At 40.3% G+C, this 20,815-nt stretch overlaps 1 protein-coding gene across 1 annotated transcript in view; it reads left to right on the plus strand.

Moving 5' to 3' along the window:
* The window catches only part of itga11b (integrin, alpha 11b), a 48,720-nt gene that overhangs the window by 17,399 nt on the left and 10,506 nt on the right, over window positions 1-20,815 (plus strand). The window contains exons 9-20 of the mRNA XM_084094200.1: window positions 260-422; window positions 2,418-2,488; window positions 5,112-5,256; window positions 6,242-6,390; window positions 9,209-9,352; window positions 11,365-11,568; window positions 12,071-12,201; window positions 13,101-13,267; window positions 13,867-14,006; window positions 15,136-15,246; window positions 16,069-16,154; window positions 17,517-17,721. Coding sequence (XP_083950326.1) covers window positions 260-422; window positions 2,418-2,488; window positions 5,112-5,256; window positions 6,242-6,390; window positions 9,209-9,352; window positions 11,365-11,568; window positions 12,071-12,201; window positions 13,101-13,267; window positions 13,867-14,006; window positions 15,136-15,246; window positions 16,069-16,154; window positions 17,517-17,721 — 1,716 coding nt within the window. The remainder of the gene's footprint in view (window positions 1-259; window positions 423-2,417; window positions 2,489-5,111; window positions 5,257-6,241; window positions 6,391-9,208; window positions 9,353-11,364; window positions 11,569-12,070; window positions 12,202-13,100; window positions 13,268-13,866; window positions 14,007-15,135; window positions 15,247-16,068; window positions 16,155-17,516; window positions 17,722-20,815) is intronic.

A 20,815-nucleotide genomic window follows, 5' to 3' on the forward strand; every position in this document is an offset into this window, starting at 1 on the left:
GTGGTCCGTCAGTCATGAAACTCAAACTCTTGAGAAGTTTTCAAACAGGTGCACAGATCGAACAGGTGAACATAGTTCTGATATTCCGGTAGCACTTTATTTTACAGTCCTGTTCCTCATATACATACTATGCACTTATTATAATAATTACAATAACCTTAACCCATGCAGTTACCTTAAATTACCTCGTACTTTCTTTGGTAAGTACACTGCAAGTACTGTCAAATAAAGTGCGACTGATGTTCCAATGCCGTTCCAGGTTCTTGGCTACTATAATCGGCGAGGAATCAATCCTGAAGCTTTTCTGAGGGAAATCAAGTTCATTGCCACTGATCCCGAGGAGAACTTCTTCAGCGTCACTGACGAGTCTGCCCTGAAGGACATCGTTGATGCTCTTGGAGAGAAGATCTTCAGCTTGGAGGGTATAAACTGTAATAACATAAACTATAAAGCTGTATGTAGAGACCAGAATGCCACAGAAAACCACCAGAACGCATAGCAACATGCTAAAGACCACTCATAAGACTGTAGAAACCACATATCAACATTTAAACCACTCAGGCCCTGTTTACATCTGGTATTAAAAGATAATTCCGGTATTTAGCACTTTGAGTCTCTTTTCTGGTTTGTTTTGGATGAACTAGAGTGGTGGACACAGAAATGTTGACGATGGGTCCCGTCTCGACTTTTTGACTCGTTTAGAATCGCCTTTGACCGCTTCAGAGTGGCTGGCTATGGGCATGCCCGAGCATGTCCTTAAAACAACCCTTAACGTTCGTTTTCAAAACTGTGCAACTCACCGAGTGGTTAGTGGTGTTCGTTGATGATTAAAAACAAATATATCGGCGCAATGTATGATTTCAATCCTTGTTATTTGCTATAGTGGAACTATTTTTTCAGATAAACTCACAACCGCGTATAAACTTCCGCTCGATATTTGAGTCTGTAGCGCAGTAACATCAACGAGCAATGAGTCCTCCAACAGAAATCAATGGGATTTTACAAAATGGCAAATAAAACACGACAAAAACTGTATTTCGCTACGCTACTTGTTTTTAATCATCAACGAACACCACTAACCACTCGGTGAGTTGCACAGTTTTGAAAACGAATGTTAAGGGTTGTTTTAAGGACATGTTCGTGCATGCCCGTAGACAGCCACTCTGAAGCGGTCAAAGGCGATTATAAATGAGTCAAAAAGTCGAGACGGGACCCATCGTCAACATTTCTGTGTCCACCACTCTAGTTCATCCAAAACAAACCAGAAAAGAGACTCAAAGTGCTAAATACCGGAATTATCCTTTAAGATGCGTTTTGGTTGATCAAATCACAAGTAGACGAGGCGCATTCCTGTTGCACCTGATGTTTTAATCTGTCTTTTGTCCACTTTCAAACACTTCTGTCCTGAGGGGAGGGTCCATGGGCGGGTAAATGTTTGGGCTTGTTCAGATCTATTGATCTAATTGACGGATTTGACACAATTTACATATGAACATGACCAGAGATGACGGGAAAGCATACGGAGAGCATCAGAGTTTCTGCTCTGACAGCCACAAGATCACGAATGCTGTGAGTGTGTGTTAGAAATCAGGAATGGAGAGAGAACATGTGCTTGGTACATTTTTCATCTTCAAACCAAACTTGGGTCCAAAATCCCGTCTGGCTAGCGCGCTTCCCATAATGTTTATGCGTTTGGTCTTTTGTGGCTGTTTGAACACATTCGACCACATGAGCGTTTACACTACGAAAGCAAAATGCATTTTCAACACCTCTGGAAGTGGTCAAAAGTGGACAAGCTCAAAGTCAAGTCAAGTCAAGTCATCTTCATTTATATAGCGCTTTTAACAATGTAGATTGTTTCAAAGCAGCTTTACAGAGATAAACGTATAATTTAAGGTAACATAGATTGTTTTGGCTTTATAGCGGTTCTTTAATAAAGTTATTTTCCAGCTAAAGTTAGTTTTGATTGATTTGCTTCCGTCGCAACAATCACTTGTTATTAAATTAGGGGCCGCTAAGACGACACAATTCTCTCTACACAGACTTTAAACGCGAACCTGTGAGAAACGCTGATGGCGTTCACATGCGCATTTAGAATTGGTTCTATAGTTACGTGCGTTTGAATATATGTGCGCAGGTTTGGAATTCCCTACAGACCAAGCCTAAACAAAGTACTGGTCTTTCCTTATAAATTTTGATACAGAATTTTATTTTAACAAAATAAAGTGTTCAAAGTGTTTTACACCTGTTTTTAGCGTCTTCCAATTGTGATCTGATCGACCAAAACGCATCTTAATACCAAGTGAACAAGGGCCTCAGAATACCCTATTAACTGCACAGCAACAGCCTGCCAACCACACACAACACATTAGCATCATCACAGTGAATTTTGCACAGTAACACACTCTTTTCTGCAGGCACCAACCAGAATGGTACAGCATTTGGTTTGCAGATGTCTCAAGCTGGATTCTCCACACATATCGTGGAGGTGAGTGCATCTCCATCCATTTCAAGCAGAAGAAATATAAATATTGACAACAGCGCTAATGTGTGGAGAATTATATTAGGTACTCAGTGAGGTGCACGAAATGCTGTTATTTTGCTCTTTGCACTTTTGATTGAGTTTGAAGCTCTTGCATTAGCCTGGAGCAGAAACTGCGGCATCAGTCAAAATAAAAAGTCATTGAAAGAATGATTTGTTTACGGCTCTGTGCCCATGGGAAAACAAACCTGAGATGCGTCCTTGTAGGGCCCGACAGAAACATGACATGCCACTCTTTCAATTAAAAAAAGGCTAGTTTACGTTTGAAGCTGTTCCACATGCTGTGAGCGGCATGAAAACAGACTTCTTGAAAGTGAGCGGCATGAAAACAGTCTTCTGAGAGAAGGACTATTTTTCACGGAGGAGAGGGGTTTTAGACCAGGGCCTCTTTTTGTGTTAGACGAAGGACAACTTACCCAGAGAAAAACAAGATTTTTTTCATAACTTTCACTGTTGGATCCCAGGAGCTGCTCTTGACAGTGGCAATCCGAGACGGGAGATAACGTCTCGGAAAGATTTTTTCATTCTTGAGGGAACGAGGTCCAGAGAACACATATGGTTTTGCTGAATTACGCTCCTTGAGTGAGGAACCCTCACACAAACACTCTCACACACGTGCCCTTGTGTTTTATGTGCACGCTTGTGCATGTGACTTTATTTGTAAAGAAAGACTTTTGCCTTTTTTTTTTGCTTGTGGCTGTAAATGTTTTTAAAGGAATGACTTTGTTTCGTTTTATAAGGAAAAGACTTCAGTGTCCATCAAGCATGTAGTAAATAAAACCTAATCAGATGGAAATAAAACGTTTGGAAGTCGGTTTATTAGCTTGGGCCGCTGACACGGACATGGTATGCTAGTTTTCACTGCTTTTGTTTTGTAAAGAGCTAAAGAGGTGCCAGGCCTCGAAAAAAAAAAATCACTTACACTGACTTACACTGCTGTCTTCTGCCTTTGTTGATGAAACAGAATAGAAAATTAAATTCGAATCTGATTTACTCAATAGGCAACTTGTTTGAATAATAATTGCAATTGACTCCAACATGCATACAAATACAAAGAACACACAAATATTGAGTGAATTTATAATTGACATTTACCTCACATCGTCTGCATCTTTAAGCCTGCAATGCATTGTGGGACTGCCTTCTCTGCTGCTTTAGATTTTGGATTAAAGAATCTTAGAAAGCAGCATAATTGTGATATATATATATATATATATATATATGTTGAACATTTCTTTTCAGACAAATTCCATTAAAGAAATACATTTTGATTAATTAGAATACATTTAAATATTTCAATTTAAAAGGTTAAGCATTTTTTTTTAATTGTTACCTTTAAATCAACTCCAAGCTTATGATTTGTTTCTGTGGTGATGCTCAAAATGCTTAAATGGATCAATGTTCGGGTTCTTGTTGATGACAATAAAATACTTAATCACTAATACGAAATTCTGTCATGAAACACTAGATAGCACAGGCTGATTGGTCCCTAACTCATTCTGCTTGCAATCACATCATTCTCTATAGGACACAGCTGATTGGTTCCTGCTGTATCAGTAGCCAATGAGCTCCCAGCTCAACCTTCAAACGATTGAAACCACTGCCAATTTGTTTAGACATGAATGGTTTTTACTTGTCAGGAACTAATAATTGCGTTATTTCTGACTTGATGAGATCACAACATTATTCCTGGTTCCTAGGCATTGTTATGTGGATGCTTGGCAGTCGCTAGTGTATTCTTCATCAACCCACACAATTTGAGGCATCATTCATGTCTTTTGCACAAACCGTGCGTGACGAGTTAAACGCTGTGAAGTTTAATACTCAGGATTAGGGTTTGTTCAGGGGTTTGCCTTTGCAAGCACCACTAATAAAAGCAAATGGAACAACCCACAGAGTGTATTGGAGAGAGTTTATTGTGCAAATGTGCCATGGAACGCTGTCAAAGTGTCCACGTCGACATTGCATGAGGAAAACTTTGGCAGTGAACGCAGTTTTAGCTCTGTATTCAGACTCTTGCACTCGCTCGCATGCATTCAGGATCAAGCCAGAGAATTTTAATACTAAAATAATACTGAAAACTCTTAAGCAACTGCATTGCAATGCTCTGGCAGCCACCTACAACTTTCTTGTATTGTGGCTTTAGCATCACACATTTAGTTAGTTAGTACTTGATATTCAGTCTTACTCTGAAACAGAACTGGAATAGGACTATGACCAAGCGTATTTGAGTGCAGTGGTGGTTTCGGTCAGAAATGGGTTTAAATGCTACAGATGTTAATACAGTGCAGAGTCTTTGGCAGGAGCTCTCAGATCGGTGCGGGAGAGGTTTGGCAAACGCTCGGTTTGCATTCCCTATACCGCTGAAGTCCCTGCCTGGCCGTTTGTCATGATCCTATATTGAATCCTCCCTTCAGGTACATGAACCCAGACCTGATGCAAGACTGTGTGCATGTGTGTGTTTTTTTATTGTGTTGTGATTGTGTGTATTTTCCTTTAAAAAAACTAACATATGGTGAAAGGGATTTTTGAATGTGAACAAAAAAAGATGCAAACCATTCTCTTGAAGGATGGGATTCTGGTTGGTGCCGTTGGCGCATACGACTGGAACGGAGCTGTTCTGAAGGAGACCCGTCACGGTAAAGTCATCCCACCAAAGTCTTCTTACATGAAAGAGTTCCCAGAGGAACTGAAGAACCACGCTGCATATCTGGGTAAGACAATTAAGCCTAATGAGGATCTGATTCCATGATGGAAACAAATTGAGTCGTTCAAAAACTTTCTATCTTCTGTGGAACATAAAAGAATAGGTCAAGAATGTTCACTCTATTCTTTACCAGCTTAATTTGTGTATCCACATATTAAAACCCATCAAATTAAGATGTTGCACTAGAGTATATGTCAATGGCATTCGTTTTTGCACGCATTGCAATGAATAAAATGACCCATCAAGTTTAAATAGCAGAAAGTGTAAGAGATTTGAGTGCTATGAAGAGGAATATAAGACTTTAATTTCAGTCTGTTCCTCAAAGAAAGTTATCATATGTCTTACTTGTGTAGTATGGACTAGGGCTGGACGATTAATCGAAAAGTAATCAAAACCGAAATTCAGAACATCTAACCAACGTAATTTTCCCATGTTGGTCATTTCGTTTTTTTTAATCCTGTTAGTACTTTTCCCTTAAAAACATAATAGCCTACCACGTGTGGTCACCCCATCCAGTCAGCGGCTTGGAAGCAACATGGAGGCGAACTAAAACACAGAGTAAACACATACAGAAAGTGCGCAAGCCCCAAAGCGAGATCACTTTCGCATGCGTCCTCACGAAAGTTTGTCAATTGTCGCTGTCCTGTGATTTATCACTAAAGTAGCTTAGAAACTCAACAGTTATAGCATAGATTCTTCAACTTTTGAAGTAACTAATAACTAATAACTAACTAATAATCGTTCATTAATCGTAATTGAGGTAAAATGTTCTTTGAGACTTTGATTTTAGGTTGTATCGTCCAGCCCTAGTATGGACAAATCTTTAATACATCAACTAGCTTAACCAGCAAACTACTTCAGCACCAAACCAGCATAGCAATACATGCTGTCTTTCCCTAATGTTCCTCTTGGAATGTGTTTTCCACGAAAAAAGTCAATTGACAGATAGCTCATATTTATTTATAATGTATAAATTTGAGAGTTGTTTCTAGGGTACATGGTGTCCTCGGTGGTCTCGGCTCAGTACGGTCAGCTGTACGTCGCTGGAGCCCCTCGATTCAACCACACAGGAAAGGTGGTGATCTTCACCCTGACCAACAGTGGAAACCTCACCATGCTGCATTCTCTCTACGGTCAGCAGGTAAAGCCAAGCACACACTACAAGACCGAAGACCACACTTTCATGTTTTAAAGAAAGTACTGTGGAAGGTATTTTTACATTGTACTCCAAGGTACTTTCAAGAATACCATGGTACCACCAACCATGGCAGAGCTAAAAAATAAAGCTTACTACAAATTATTTAAAAAAATGTACAATTGTTTTTGCAGAGAAATGTTACATTAAAGAAAGAATTTATATCTGTGCTGATGTATAACATCTAAACTACTGCCAAAAATATTCTTATTTTTTAATAATGCATAGTAGTATCACAGTACTTTATGCAGGTGCAAAATCGTAGCCATCTGCCTGTTGCCAAAACTCTTCTAGTGTGCACACTTGTGAGATACTTTCAGGGCCCTATTTTAATGATCTGAAACGCAAGTATCAAACGCGAAACGCAAGTAACTTTGTGGGCAGATCTCACACAAATCTAAAATGTGTTGGTCTGAAGTCGCTTCATTATTCATAGGTGTGGTTTGGGCGTAACGTGCAATAAACCAATCAGAGCGACATCTCACATTCCCTTTAAGAGCAGGCGCGCTTGTTCCATGGCGGGTTGCTATTATAACGGCGGATTTGCCAGGAACGGTTCACAGCTGAGGAGACCGACGTTCTCGTCAGGGCCGTAAAACACAGAGAAGTGACATTGGGGATGGAGAAACACACCCAGATTAGCTTCGGTTAAACAGGCGTATAATAATTTGGGTAAATGTGTAAGCTAGATTTATGCCTATTTTTTCACATCTTCATGGACACCACAATGATTTCCCTCATGTGGAATATTTTCCTTGTAATTATGTGTGGTTTGCAAAAATTTGAACTGCTTTGTCTGTGTGTAGATGAGAGAACCAAAGTGTATGCGCGTTGTGCACACGCTACATTATGGCCAAGCATGCGCCCTTAAAATAGCATCTGAATAACTGGCTTTAGACTAGGTTTCTCCTGGTCTGTGGCGGAATTGTTTTCTGAAACTGCAAAATAGCACCAGGGAACATTTGCGCCGGAACACGCCTCCTCTTTTCGCTGAACCGCCCCCGGGAGCGCAAGTTCATTCCCTAATTTACAGACGTGCGTCTGTGGAGGGAAAAGTCCGCTGTGCGTCGGGTGCAAAATAGGAATGATACATGCCTCAGTGTACAAAGTCAATTGCGCTGGGTGCAAGATAGGGCCCTCAGAGTAGTTGCAGACACTATGATCAATTTCAGAATGGTTTTAAATCTAGCCAAGCAGCCATCAAGTGTGCCTATAGTGTCCTGACTAACGAAACCGCAACAATGAGCAACTAAATAGTATTATAAGATGCGTTAAAGTCCTCCTGGAAGGTTCGTTAGGGTTAGTCGTAATTACCATGTCAGTAGCATTCAAAACACTTGGCACCTTTTTGACAAATAAATACCGCAAGATTCTCTACTTGTACAAAATCATGAATAAAGAATGTGGATTGAGCATTTTGCTGTTTAACATGCTGTGCTGTAACCTGCAATTATATTCTATTTCGTAACTGTACAAAACAACCATTGAAGTTGCAAGAGAGTGAAAGAGTGCAAAAAGTCAGAGCAAAAACAGCTCATTTATAATGTTCTTCTCCATCATTTGATAAACTACTGCCATTATCTGCACAAAACGTTCACAATCGCCTCTTTAAACAAAATTCCATTTACGACCTGCTTTCCACAGATGGTAATAGTGTGACGTCAGTTGCACAATGGAAATAGTGCCGTGTTGTCAATAATCTATAATAGGGCTAATTTGCATGAAATAGTGCATGCAAAAGTAGTGTGTACTTGGCCTAAATGGTGAACATTTCTCCTAACTCCTAATCCATCTGTCTGCATTTTTCCATCATACCTTCTCTCTCTGAAACGGTGGCGTGTTTGATTAGAGAAGCACATCAGTAGATTAATGCAGACCATGTGTGTGGACAGGAGACGGCATGTGAAGGTCTAGACTCAGTCACCCGCTCCAGATGGGCAGGCGTCTCTATGGCCCATGTGAATCTCATCTGCACGTGTGTGTGTGTGTGTTTGTGTTTGTGTACGCATGGCCTCCAGTGAATGCACACAATAAACGCTTACTGTTTCAAACGCTCCTGGTCGCCGACCACAACATTCATTTAGCTATCAACCTGTTATGCACCAGACCGTGTGTGTGTGTGTTTGAGAGCCCTTAGGGAAGCACTTAGAAGGGAATGTGATAAAGTGTGTCTCCGGTTTTCTGCCATTTGTAGTTTTTTTTGCGAGTTCAAAACAGCGAGGTAACAGAAGAATATGCCATACAGTGATGCAATAGAAAAAAATATTGTCTGGCTGTTGAAATACAAATAAATATTTATCTGGTTGGTGTGAAATGTTAACTTTAATTAAAATGTTACTTTATAAAGAAATTTAAGCATCATTACAATGTCGGCATTTAAATCACTTTGGTTGGAGCAAGTCGACCAAGTGCCTTTTCAACAAAAAAATATAGCAAAACTTTGAAAACGATTTATTCAATTTTCAAATTATTTGAGGTTTCTAAATGCATTGCTTCTCCCATCACACCACATCATTTTGTGGTTCCTCAGATCATCAATCTTGTGACTAAGTGATCAAACTTGAGATTCTCACCAAGTGAATGATAAAACAGGAGTACAAAAACACCATTTTACAGGAGAAACATATTGCATTGACTTGAGGGTGGACTCTTTAGTTGAGAAAGTAGCAGCCATTTAGAAACCAAGCTGAACAGTTGCATACATTATGGCCTAATGTATTTAGATATCAAATGCTGACATGAGTGTGTTTTTGTTGAATTGTAGATTGGGTCGTACTATGGAAGTGAGTTGGCACCGATTGATCTGGATGACGATGGATTGACGGATCTTTTACTTGTTGGAGCTCCCATGTACTTCTACAGAGGGTGGGAGAAAGGCAGAATTTACATCTACACCATCAACTCACAGGTGACAACGCCAATGCAACACCATAATGTTATCTCAAAGAATACTGGTGCTCGGAAAGTCTGTTAAACATAAGTAGCACATGCACCGTTAACAGTAGCCTATCCTATAGGCCAGGGATAGGCAACATCGGTCCTGGAGGGCCACTGTCCTGCAGAGTTTAGCTTCAGCCCTGATAAAAACTCACCTGCCTGTATCTATCTAGTAATCCTGGAAACGTTGATTGCCTTGTTCAGGTGTGTTTAATTAGGGTTAGAGCTAAACTCTGCAGGACAGTGGCCCTCCAGGACCGGAGTTACCTATCCCTGCTATAGGCCTACACCACTTGTTTACACACCTCATGGTAAATCTACAGCGCCACAGCAAAATACATAATATATTTTGTTACCTGAGTGGTGAGTTTGCAGGTTGACTCGAATATGAGGTAAAAAAGATGGCTGCCCTCAGTGCGATGAGATGGATCTCCCCACCCGGCGGGCTCGACTGGCTGTTTTCGCTGATGACGACCCCGCGCTTCCCGCTCTCTCTCTCCCTTTGCTCGAGCCGCACAAATAGTAGCGCCGCTCACAAAGGATGCCAGTGCGGACGGAGATGAGCGAGTACACGCCTCGCTCTCTCCTAGAGAAACCCCCTCGCCGGTCCTGTTCTCACAGGCAGACCAGCGCCCCTCTCTGTGAGCGGCAGGTCTCGTCTCTTTTGGAGCATCGGATGAGGATGAAGAAAAGGATGGCAGCCTTTCCATTGCTGCATCCGAATGCGACGAGTGGGCGGGCTCTGTTTCTGTCCCCGCACCGTGAACACAAGCCAGCGCGAGAACCAGCATTGACGCAGAGCTTCTCCGTGCACCAACCAGGGCCGTTGAAGACCTCGGGCTCGAGTGGTCTTCACCCGAGGAGCCCACACGCAGAAGGCTAGACGAGTGGTTCCTGCAGGGGTGCCGGCCGGCCCCTCAGCAGAGACCCGCCCCCTTCTTCCCAGAAGTGCACGACGAGCTGACGAAGTCGTGGAAAGCGCCACACTCAGCTCACCTAAAACCGTCCTTCTCCTCGACGCTCTCTACTGTAGGAGGCGCTGTGGAGAAAAGCCAAACCGCTACAGGATGGAAAGCCAAAGCGTCGCATCTGTCCAAGCCTTGCCACTACACTTCAGCTCTCGCTGGCCGCACATACGCCGCCGCTGGCCAAGCTGCTTAGGCGCTTCACATCATGGCTGTCCTCCAGGTCTTTCAGGCCAAACTTCTCCGTTCAATGGACGAGTCTGGACCTGAGCCGAAAGCTTTCAGGGACCTGTGCAGCGCCACAGACCTGGCCCTGGGAGCCACAAACTCAACAGCCCAGGCGATCGGACGAAGCATGGCGAACTTGACGGAGCTTGAACGGCACCTATGGCTGAATTTGACTGACATGAAGGAGGCAGACAGGGCAGCTTTCCTAGACTTCCCTATCTCCACCACCGGTCTGTTCGGCCCTAAGTACATTCTTTCCTGGGTACAGTGATAGACTATATACAAATGAGTTCACACCATTCAACGCCTCGCGGCATCTTTCAGAGCAGGCGCTTGAGCATTTAGTGTGTTTGAATCAATGAACGAACGAATCCTTCACTGAATTAATTCAATCCGTCAGAGCGATTACTGAAAAACACCTGACACTGAATTAATGTGACGTCATTATATTATATTATGTTATATTATATTATATTATATTATATTATATTATATTATATTATATTATATTATATTATATTATATTATATTATATTATATTATATTTTTGTGTGTTTTGAAATAAATGCATGAATGTTGTAGGCTATATTTCTGAAGTATTGGGAAGTATTGGGGTAAATAAACTAAATATATAGTATACAGTTTGATGATTGAACCGGAAGATTATTTTATCAAAAAATACCAACTAACCAAACTTGTGAGATGACAGCATTATGAGGTCATACATGCTACAGTATTTCATTCTGAACACAACTATTTTCTTGTCTTTCTCTCTTTCTTTATTCTACAGGGCTCTTTTATAGCAGATGGGACTCTTGGACCATCAGAACAGGCCCATGATTCTCGTTTTGGTGCGGCTATGTCCGCCCTTCCGGACTTGAATGGTGACGGCTTCAGTGAACTGGTAGTGGGAGCGCCACTGGAAGACAATCACAAAGGAGCTATCTATCTCTTCTATGGCCGACAAAAAAGCATCCAACCCAAATACAAACAGGTAAGACTCAGCTGAGTCACTGATTTTACTTTATTAAAAGCCTTTCTAGTAATGCCAAAATACAAAAACATAAGAACAGGTGTGACCTTTTGCACCTTCCCAGCTAACAGGGAAAGTTTTTTTCTTATGTATTTATGTGCTGATGTATATGTACTGTGGAGCCAGGGACAACTTTTCACAACGTGGATAATAATAAAGTAAAGTAGAGTTCTCCGAACTTTGGCCAACGTTCTGACAAGGTTCTGAACAAAATTCTTCCAGTAATGTTAATAGAATGTTCGTTCAAAGTGATCTGGTGTTTGGAATGTTCAGAGAACACTCAAAAGTAACATTCCCATAATGTTTTTAGAATTATAAAATGGAATGTTTCCTTAACATTTGCATAACTTTCAGAGAATGTTTTGAAATAATGTTTTAATAAATTAATGGTAACATTAGCAAAAGTATTCTGTGTTACCTGGGTTATTTCCTCACTATGAATGTTTCTCGCCCTCGATCTCAGAGAATAGCCGGTGGTGACGTCTCTCCAGGTCTCCGTTATTTCGGCCGCAGTGTTCATGGGATGATGGATGTAAATGGAGATGAGCTCATAGATCTGTCTGTGGGCTCTTTAGGGGCTGCAGTTCTGCTTTGGTGAGTTGGCACTATTCACCAGTGTTGGGGAAAGTTACTTTGAAAAGTAATGGATTACAATATTGCGTTACTCCCTTAAAAAGTAACTAATTGCGTTACTTAGTTACTTTTTAAGAAAAGTAATTACTTTTGCGGTACTTTTTTCCCACCTGGGCTGGGCTTGTTTTTTGTTTTTTTTTATATCAAAAAAAGTTCTATCTTTGGGCAAATGTAAAGACCCTTTTACACCAAAAGTGAAATAATAAGCCTCAGGCTGAAGGAAACACATGTACAGTAGAGGCGCCGCTCAAGCAAACCTTTCAGCTGCTGCCATTCTGGATAACAGAAGAATAGGATGCAGGAGAAAAAAGTTTAACACTTACTTCACCAATACAAACTAAAAGTAAATTACTTTAAATAAAAAATAATAATAATCTAAAGTCATTTTTGCTTATGGTTTGGTATGACAAGTACATTGGTCAATAAAGTGAGATTAAATGCATGAAATATTTGTTTTCTTTAACATATTTAATTATTGGAGGTTTGTTGGTACTCTGATTTAGCATTTTACAGATTTTATTCATTCTGAAGAATCCTGCTGAATCTGTTTTTTGTGCAAGTACTAATGTAAATGCACGCTCACATTTAGTCTAGCTAACCATCATGTCTACACACGACGCTTCTGCACTCACGACTTGTCTCAACATGAGGACAGGAGAGCGGTCAGTCAATAAATGGGAAAACAAAGTAACTTGCGTTACTTATTTGAAAAAGTAATCTGATTACGTAACTCAAGTTACTTGTAATGGGTTACCCCCAACACTGCTAATCACATTAGGAGAAACAAAGATGATACACAGTTGAAATATAACGGAGAACTCCATTAAGACAGTTTTATTCCTTCACGTGTTTTCGAACAGGTCTCGCAGTGTTGTCCGTGTGGGGATCAGCGTTAATTTTGAGCCTTCAAAAATCAATGTTTTTAATAAAGACTGCATCCGAGGAGGCCGAGAGGTGTCGTGTATGTTGGCCAACGTCTGCATGAACGTCACGGCACGGACACCGATGATGAATCCAAAGAGAGTCGGTATGTAACGTGATATCCATCAGTGAACCTGAAAATGACTGACCAGTCAGAAGGCTGAATGATAAAAGCACATTATTTTCCAGTGTCCTGTGCCTGTGTGTAATCTCTTTCAGATGTTGCCACGAAAGGCCACTCCTTAATATTAGAACAGTTTTTCCTAATGCATAAAGCCTCAGGCCAGAGAGAAAACACTTTAATCCCGGCATTTAGAGTGAAAAGCCTGTGGAAACCATCATAAAACTGTGTCAGGCTTCCCCTTCGTTTCCCATCTGGAACTTATAAGATCAGGTCTGGAGGGTCATGCATGCACTTAAACTGAGTCATAGACAATATTCATCTCTTCATCAAACGTGATTTAATGGCCATATTTTCACACTTAAAAAATATGGTAACACTTTACAAAATAGTTAACATTACTTGCGTTGCATTGTTACAATGTTGGTAGTATATGTATAAATGACCAATGTTTACTTGTTTATTTTTAGATATTTGTACTGGAAAACAAGACAAGAATACTGAGGAAGAGCATCATTTCTTGCAGTGTAGAAACTGAGATGTTGTTGTTGTTGTCGACACTGAGATGTTGTCTTTCTGCTCAGCACTGAGGTACAGCTTTGGTTTCGAGGAGAATGGATATTTCTCCAGAGTCGTGTTAGACAGCACAGAAGACCCTCAGCCCAGAGACGTCACCCTGAGACCGGACTCAAAATACTGCCAGCAAGTGTATTTCCACGTTCATGTGAGACACTTTCTGTACCTCATCATCTTCATCCATTTAAGCTTAAATGATTAAATTTGTATGTGAGAAAAAGAAAGCGTGGAGTGAGACGAGAGACATGACACTATAACTACACTTTTATTTAAAAGACAAATTAATAGGTTTATTCAGTAAGGATCCATTAAATTGAGAAAAAGTTACAGTAAAGACATTTATAATATTACAAAAGATTTCTGTTTCAAACAAATGCTGTTCTCGTCAACGTTCTACTCATCAAAAAATTCCAAAAGAAAACATATCACACAAAAAAAAAGCAGCACAACTGTTTTCAACATTGATAATAATCATATTGTTTCTTGATCATCAAATCATCATATTAGAGTGATTGAAGAATCATGTGACACTGAAGACTGGAGTAATGATGCTTATTCACATAGAAAACAGCTATTTTAAATTGTAATAATAATTTTTACGATATTTTTATTCAAATAAATGCAGAAGAGACTCTTTCAGTGGCATTAAAAAATAATACCGACCCCCAAACACAGGTGTATTTAGAAAATCTGCCAGTTAAACAGCTACAGTTTAGCTTCTGCACCCTCAAACAATATCTAGGCTTACATTTAAGATCTATATATTTGATTTGCATATAAAATTACAGTTTTAACATAAAAAACAAATGTTTCTGGCAAACCATATTATTCATTTATTTGATCTATTTAATTTTATTTGCATCTGATTTTATTTAAATCACATTTTCAAAATGCATTTGTTCAAATCGCTTAGAATCAGAATCAGAATTAGAATCTGTTCCTTATGAAAATTACATTTCATGGTTAAACAAGAAGAAAATACAGTTAGTGAAAATGTATGAAATTTAAACAAATGGGATTTATTGATGATAAATATATAAAGCTGTTTATTGTGTATTTAAAACGCATTCAGTGTATTAGTACTATCACAGAAATATGACATGTTTCATGCTTCAATGACTGACAAATATGCACCACATTAAGTTTATTGGCTTGTTTAATGCAAAAACTGTGTAATCCAAATGGATGGACATTTTATATGCAATTCATCTTCATTTAAGGGCTAAATATTTGTTGAGTGCAGTGTGTTTTGAAACCGAATCCGGTTGTTTACACAGGAAGTGACAGACTACTCTCGACCCGTGATCTTCACTGTCAGCGCTGGCCTGCAGAACACAGAAGAAGGGCCGGTTCTGGACGACGGATGGCCGACCAGTCTGCAAGCAGAGGTGAGACAGACCGCTCACACTAAATGCGTCTCTATAGCATGCATTGTGTTATTTATACGCGAAAATGAGTTTTTACGTGCATATGATACGCATGGGTAGGTTTAGTAGTGGTGTGGGGTGCGTGTGTATTACACGCAATAAAGTGTGAATCATATGCACGTAAAAACTCATTTTCGCGTATAAATTGCACGATAAACACAATGCCAGATTGATACTTCGGTAACACTTTACAATAAGGTTCATTAGTTAACATTAGTTAACTACCTTAGTTAACATGAACTAAGAATGAACAATACTTCTATAGAATTTATGGTTGCACTTTATTTTAAGGTGTCATTGTTACAGTGTAACTACATATTTAAGTACTGAGTAATAATAATTAACTACATGTACTTACTATAGGGTTAGGGTAGGATTAAGATTTGGTTGAGGGTTAGTTGCATGTAATTATGCATAATTTACTGTTATTACTATGGTAAGTGCATGTAACATATGTAACAAGGACACTGTAAAATAAAGTGTTACCGAATTTATTAATCTTAGTTAATATTAATTTCAGCATTTACTAATACATTATTAAAATCAAAGGTTGTATTTGTTAACATTAGTTAATGCACTGTGAACTAACATGCACAAACACTGAACAGCTTTATTTTCATTAACTAACATTAACAAAATTAATAAATACTGTAACAAATGTATTGTTCATTGTTAGTTCATGTTAGTTAATACATTAACTAATGTTAACTAATGAACCTTATTGTAAAGCTTTATCATAACTTCTTTGTCATGCATTCTTCTAAAATCTCTCTCTCTCTTTAGCTTCCGTTCTGGAACGGTTGTGATAATGACGATCAGTGTGTTCCCAACCTCGTCTTGCAGAGCAGCTCTGACTTATTAGATCGCAGGTTTGTCCTCACACACACTTTTGCTTTCCTCACACATTGAAACACACCTCTACTTATTACACACACAGGGACAGCACACAAACATGCCAAAATATTAAAAATAAAAGGATTACATTGTAAAAGATTATTATTATTGTGTACATAAAGATATGGTGGAATCCGGCTTGTCCCGTAGATGGTCTCGCTTTAACCTCACACACACACACACACACACACACATGCACACACACACACAGCTTTAGCCTCAAGCACGATCAGATCCATTTCCTCGCTAGAGAAGCGTTCAGTCTTTCCGCTTGCAAATTCCTCCATGTAAATAGTGAATCCGTCACGGCGCGAGCGCAACTGGCTTTTAACGGGAATGGGAGATCAGACTCTGATTGGTTTATTGCATGTTATGCCCAAAACACACCCATTCCTCATTAAGAGAATAGGGACGACACTTTTAGACCATGCGCCAGGAGCGCCGACCATTTGTCCCATCGTAAAAGTAGTACTAGTAAACTATTAACTAGTAAAAGTGGATTCGAACGCACTAATGCTGGGGACACACTTAACGACTAGCTGAAACATTCTAAGACTGAACTGAACACACTTACAGACTGTTTCCAACGACTGCAGCAGATTTAAACACTGAAACTGTGAACACCGACTGAACATGACTCGGCGCGTTTGGGCATGATCAGTCGTAAGTCTCAAATTACGTTCATAATCGGCCTTACAGTTGTTAAAGGGGTCATCGGATGCAAAATTCACTTTTACATGGTGTTTGCATATAAATGTGTCTTTGCAGTGTGTGGACACAACCACCATACAATGAGAAAAATCCATTCACACTTTTTTTTTAATCCTCAAAAAGCTTAAACACTCTCAATAATCAAGCCGTTTGGACTTTCTGAGCAATATGATGTCATATTGCTCATGCTCCGCCCACGACCGCTGACGGACTATCCCATATTAGCATATTTCCCGTATTAGCATATCTCCCATATTAGCATATTTACGCCCTCAGCCATTTGTATACTGTCCGCCAAGGCATCACTTTACGTGTCTTGTGTCGACACCCCCGATGGAAGAGAGGTGGGGGGGGGGCAGTTGCTCATTATCATTTAAAGAGACATGCACCGAAATGGGTCGCTGTGAACAGAGCTGTTTTTGAGGAGGTAAAAGGGTGTTGTTTTACACAACCAAAGTATGTTACAAACTTTACATGAAGACCCTAAAGAATCACACCAACTTGTGGAAACTGAGCATCCGATGACCCTTTTAAGTGTGTCCCCGGCTTAAGTGCACTTGCATCGTGCGCTTTAGACCATGCGCTTAGATCGTTAAAATAGGGCCCTGTGTCTCTGTGTGTTTCAGGCAGTTCTGCGTGCGCAGCGAGCGCTCCTTGTGGCCGGTGTGTGTTCATCAGAGAGCGAGAGCGAGTAATGAGCGTATGGTGGAGGCCAGCCGGAGGAAAGTCCTGGTTGAGGCGCGTTTGGAGAACCGAGGAGAGAACGCGTACGGCACGATCCTGCACCTCACGCATTCTCCAAACCTCCAGTTCTCCAGTCTGGTGGTGAAGGTTCGTCTGATCCCATTCCTAGAGTCAAGTCAAGTCGCCTTTATTTATATAGCGCTTTTTACAATACAGATTGCGTAGAAAGGCGAAAAATGTGACAGTGGCGAGGAACCAAAACTCCATCACTGACAGAATGGAGAAAAAAACCTTGAGAGAAGCCAGACGACTCAGTCTGTTACGAACTGCTCTGAGACAAGGAGGCTGAGATCCAAATGCAGTATTTATTGAACAGGGTAATCCAAAAACGTAATCCAAAGTACAGGCAGGGTCAAACCCAGGCAGGCAGTCCATACAAACAAACACAACAAGGCAGGGAACACGGGCAAAAGAGTAATCCACGGAACAGGCAAGAAATCCAAATACCAAGAGACATGAAACCAGGAAGAATGCTCAGAATTGCAGTGTAACACTAAACAAGACTTCGCAGAGAATGAATGAGAAAACCAGGCTTATATGGGGTGAGCTAAACAAGATAATGAGACACAGGTGAATGTGATAATGGATGAATGTAGTTTGTGAGGGAATGACAATAGTCTGGTGTGGAGTGCCCTCTGGTGGCTCTCAAGGGCACTCCAGCTGGTGACCGTTACACAGTCGCTCAGGCCAACGAACGTGTATGATTATGAGTTTTTATTAGTTACTAATTACGAATTTTTCTAGTTTTAGAGCTTCTGAGGTGCAGTGAACCCAAGGTTACCCCGTGAGTCAGTCCTAGAGCTCCTGTCCGATTTTAGGAAAAAATCTAGTCTATTGGAGACGTCCGATAGATTTCTTAGGCGCACCGAAAGAACACCACAGACACAGTGTGATCACCATGGGAAAATCTCAGAGTAAAACTGGGAGCTGTGAAAAATATGATACACCAGTGTTGTGCCAGATGAGAAGTTTATCTATGTATTTACTCTTTTAATTCATTTTATAACGGTATCATTTTTATATCAATTTTAATACCTTTTATAACTGTTTTAACTTTACTTACTTTTATTTTGTGATTATTTTAATTCCTTTCTGTGTAAAGCACTTTGAATTACCGTAGTGTGTGAAATGTGCTATATAAATAAACTTGCCTTGCCTTGATCCGAGTCTCAGCCCGGGCTTCACCTGTATTTATGAGGGTTTAGAGCGTTAAAGAAGGACTTTAAACATGAGATGGAAGGAGTTGCTGATAAAAAGGGAAAGGGAAACCATGAGTATGTGTGTGTGGATCTGTTCCAAAACCCAGGAAATTCCTAAATGACTTCATACCTATCTAAAAAAAATGTGGTCTAAAAATGGTGCCGTTAAGCAATGTTTTTTAAATGTTTTTTTCTTGTTTGTGTGAACGTTAAGGGAACATTCCATTTTGCAAACATTATGGGATTGTTACTTTTAAATGTAACTTCTGAACATTCCAAAACAAGTAGCAACATTTAAAATTGTAGGACGAACATCCAACTGAAATTATTAAAGACCAGATAACTTTGAACGAATGTTCTTTTAATATTACTGGAAGAACGTTTGTTAATAAATAAGAACGTTATGATTTAGTTGGGAACATTCCCTGTTAGCTGGCAGTATCATAATCCCAATGGAAACAACACAATTGCCCTAGAGGAAATGTTATTGCCCATTCAAAGGTTGCTCATTCATGCTTTAGGAGTGTTTCAGTGAACGCGGTGGTTCTCAATCAGGGCTTATTGAAATAAGCCGAAACTAGTTTTAAAATAAGCTAAAACAGCTGAAATAATATTTCCTATTTTAAAAGTGCAGTAAGCGATTTCTGAGAAACACTGTTGATATTTGAAATCAACCCAAACAAACACACCCCTCCCTTCATTGCTCCGCCCCCAAAAAATGCACGAACATGCAATGCACGCGTGGATGTGTCTTTATCATCGCTGAAGCAAAGCAAAATAATGCTCTGAGAAAAATAAAGAGAAGATGACAAACGAATGACAAGGAAGAACTAAAAATGTGCACGAATACATACAAGAAAGAGTTTGTTGTTGGTCGCCAGCAGCTCCAGACAAACAAAACTCAAAACTGTCCAGTTACTATCACTAACATTACAACAACAGCATATCTTGGTTCTGTGAAACTAAGCAAAACTAATGTTACTCACATTTGGAGCAGAAGCAACGCAACCTCCGCGTCCGTTTTCCTTCTTCTTCCAGTGATATACTGCTGATTGGCCTACTCTCTCCTCCCCCATCATGAGTGGACACGCCCCCTACTGCTGATTGGCTCACTCTCTCCTCCCCCATCATGAGTGGACACGCCCCCTACTGCTGATTGGCTCACTCTCTCCTCCCCCATCATGAGTGGACACGCCCCCTACTGCTGATTGGCTCACTCTCTCCTCCCCCATCATGAGTGGACACGCCCCCTACTGCTGATTGGCTCACTCTCTCCTCTCCCATCATGAGTGGACACGCCCCTTACTGCTGATTGGCTCACTCTCTCCTCCCCTATTATGAGTGGACACGCCCCCTACTGCTGATTGGCTCACTCTCTCCTCCCCCATCATGAGTGGACACGCCCCCTACTGCTGATTGGCTCACTCTCTCCTCCCCCATTATGAGTGAACACGCCTCCTACTGCTGATTGGCTCACTCTCTCCTCCCCCATCATGAGTGGACACGCCCCCTACTGCTGATTGGCTCACTCTCTCCTCCCCCATTATGAGTGAACACGCCTCCTACTGCTGATTGGCTACAAGTTTTGTGCTGCTCGGTCCAATCTACTTTCAACAGCGTTTCTCAGAAATCGCTTACTGCACCTTTAATTCTTTTCCCTAAAAACTACCATTTTTATTTAAGAACCAGGGTTCCCATGATTGTGGACAACCTGAATATATAAGGGCTTTTAAAAAGTGTTATTTCTAGACCTGGAAAATAATGGAAATTAATAAAATCTTAAGTCATGGACATTTTGAATATACATTTTACATTTCTACAACTTAAGAAAATGTCTAAAGTGGACCATCAAATAAAGTGTAACCCACTTCTAAAGTCAACAAATTGACTATATGTGTTCATGTGTCATCTTGAACACATGAACACATATAGTCACGATCTTTATTTGAGGGCTTTTCTCAGCAGAAGTGTATTGGTTTGAA

The sequence above is a fragment of the Abramis brama genome (assembly GCF_963993115.1).
Source record: "Abramis brama genome assembly, chromosome: 20".
In the NCBI taxonomy this organism is placed as follows: Eukaryota; Metazoa; Chordata; class Actinopteri; order Cypriniformes; family Leuciscidae; genus Abramis; species Abramis brama.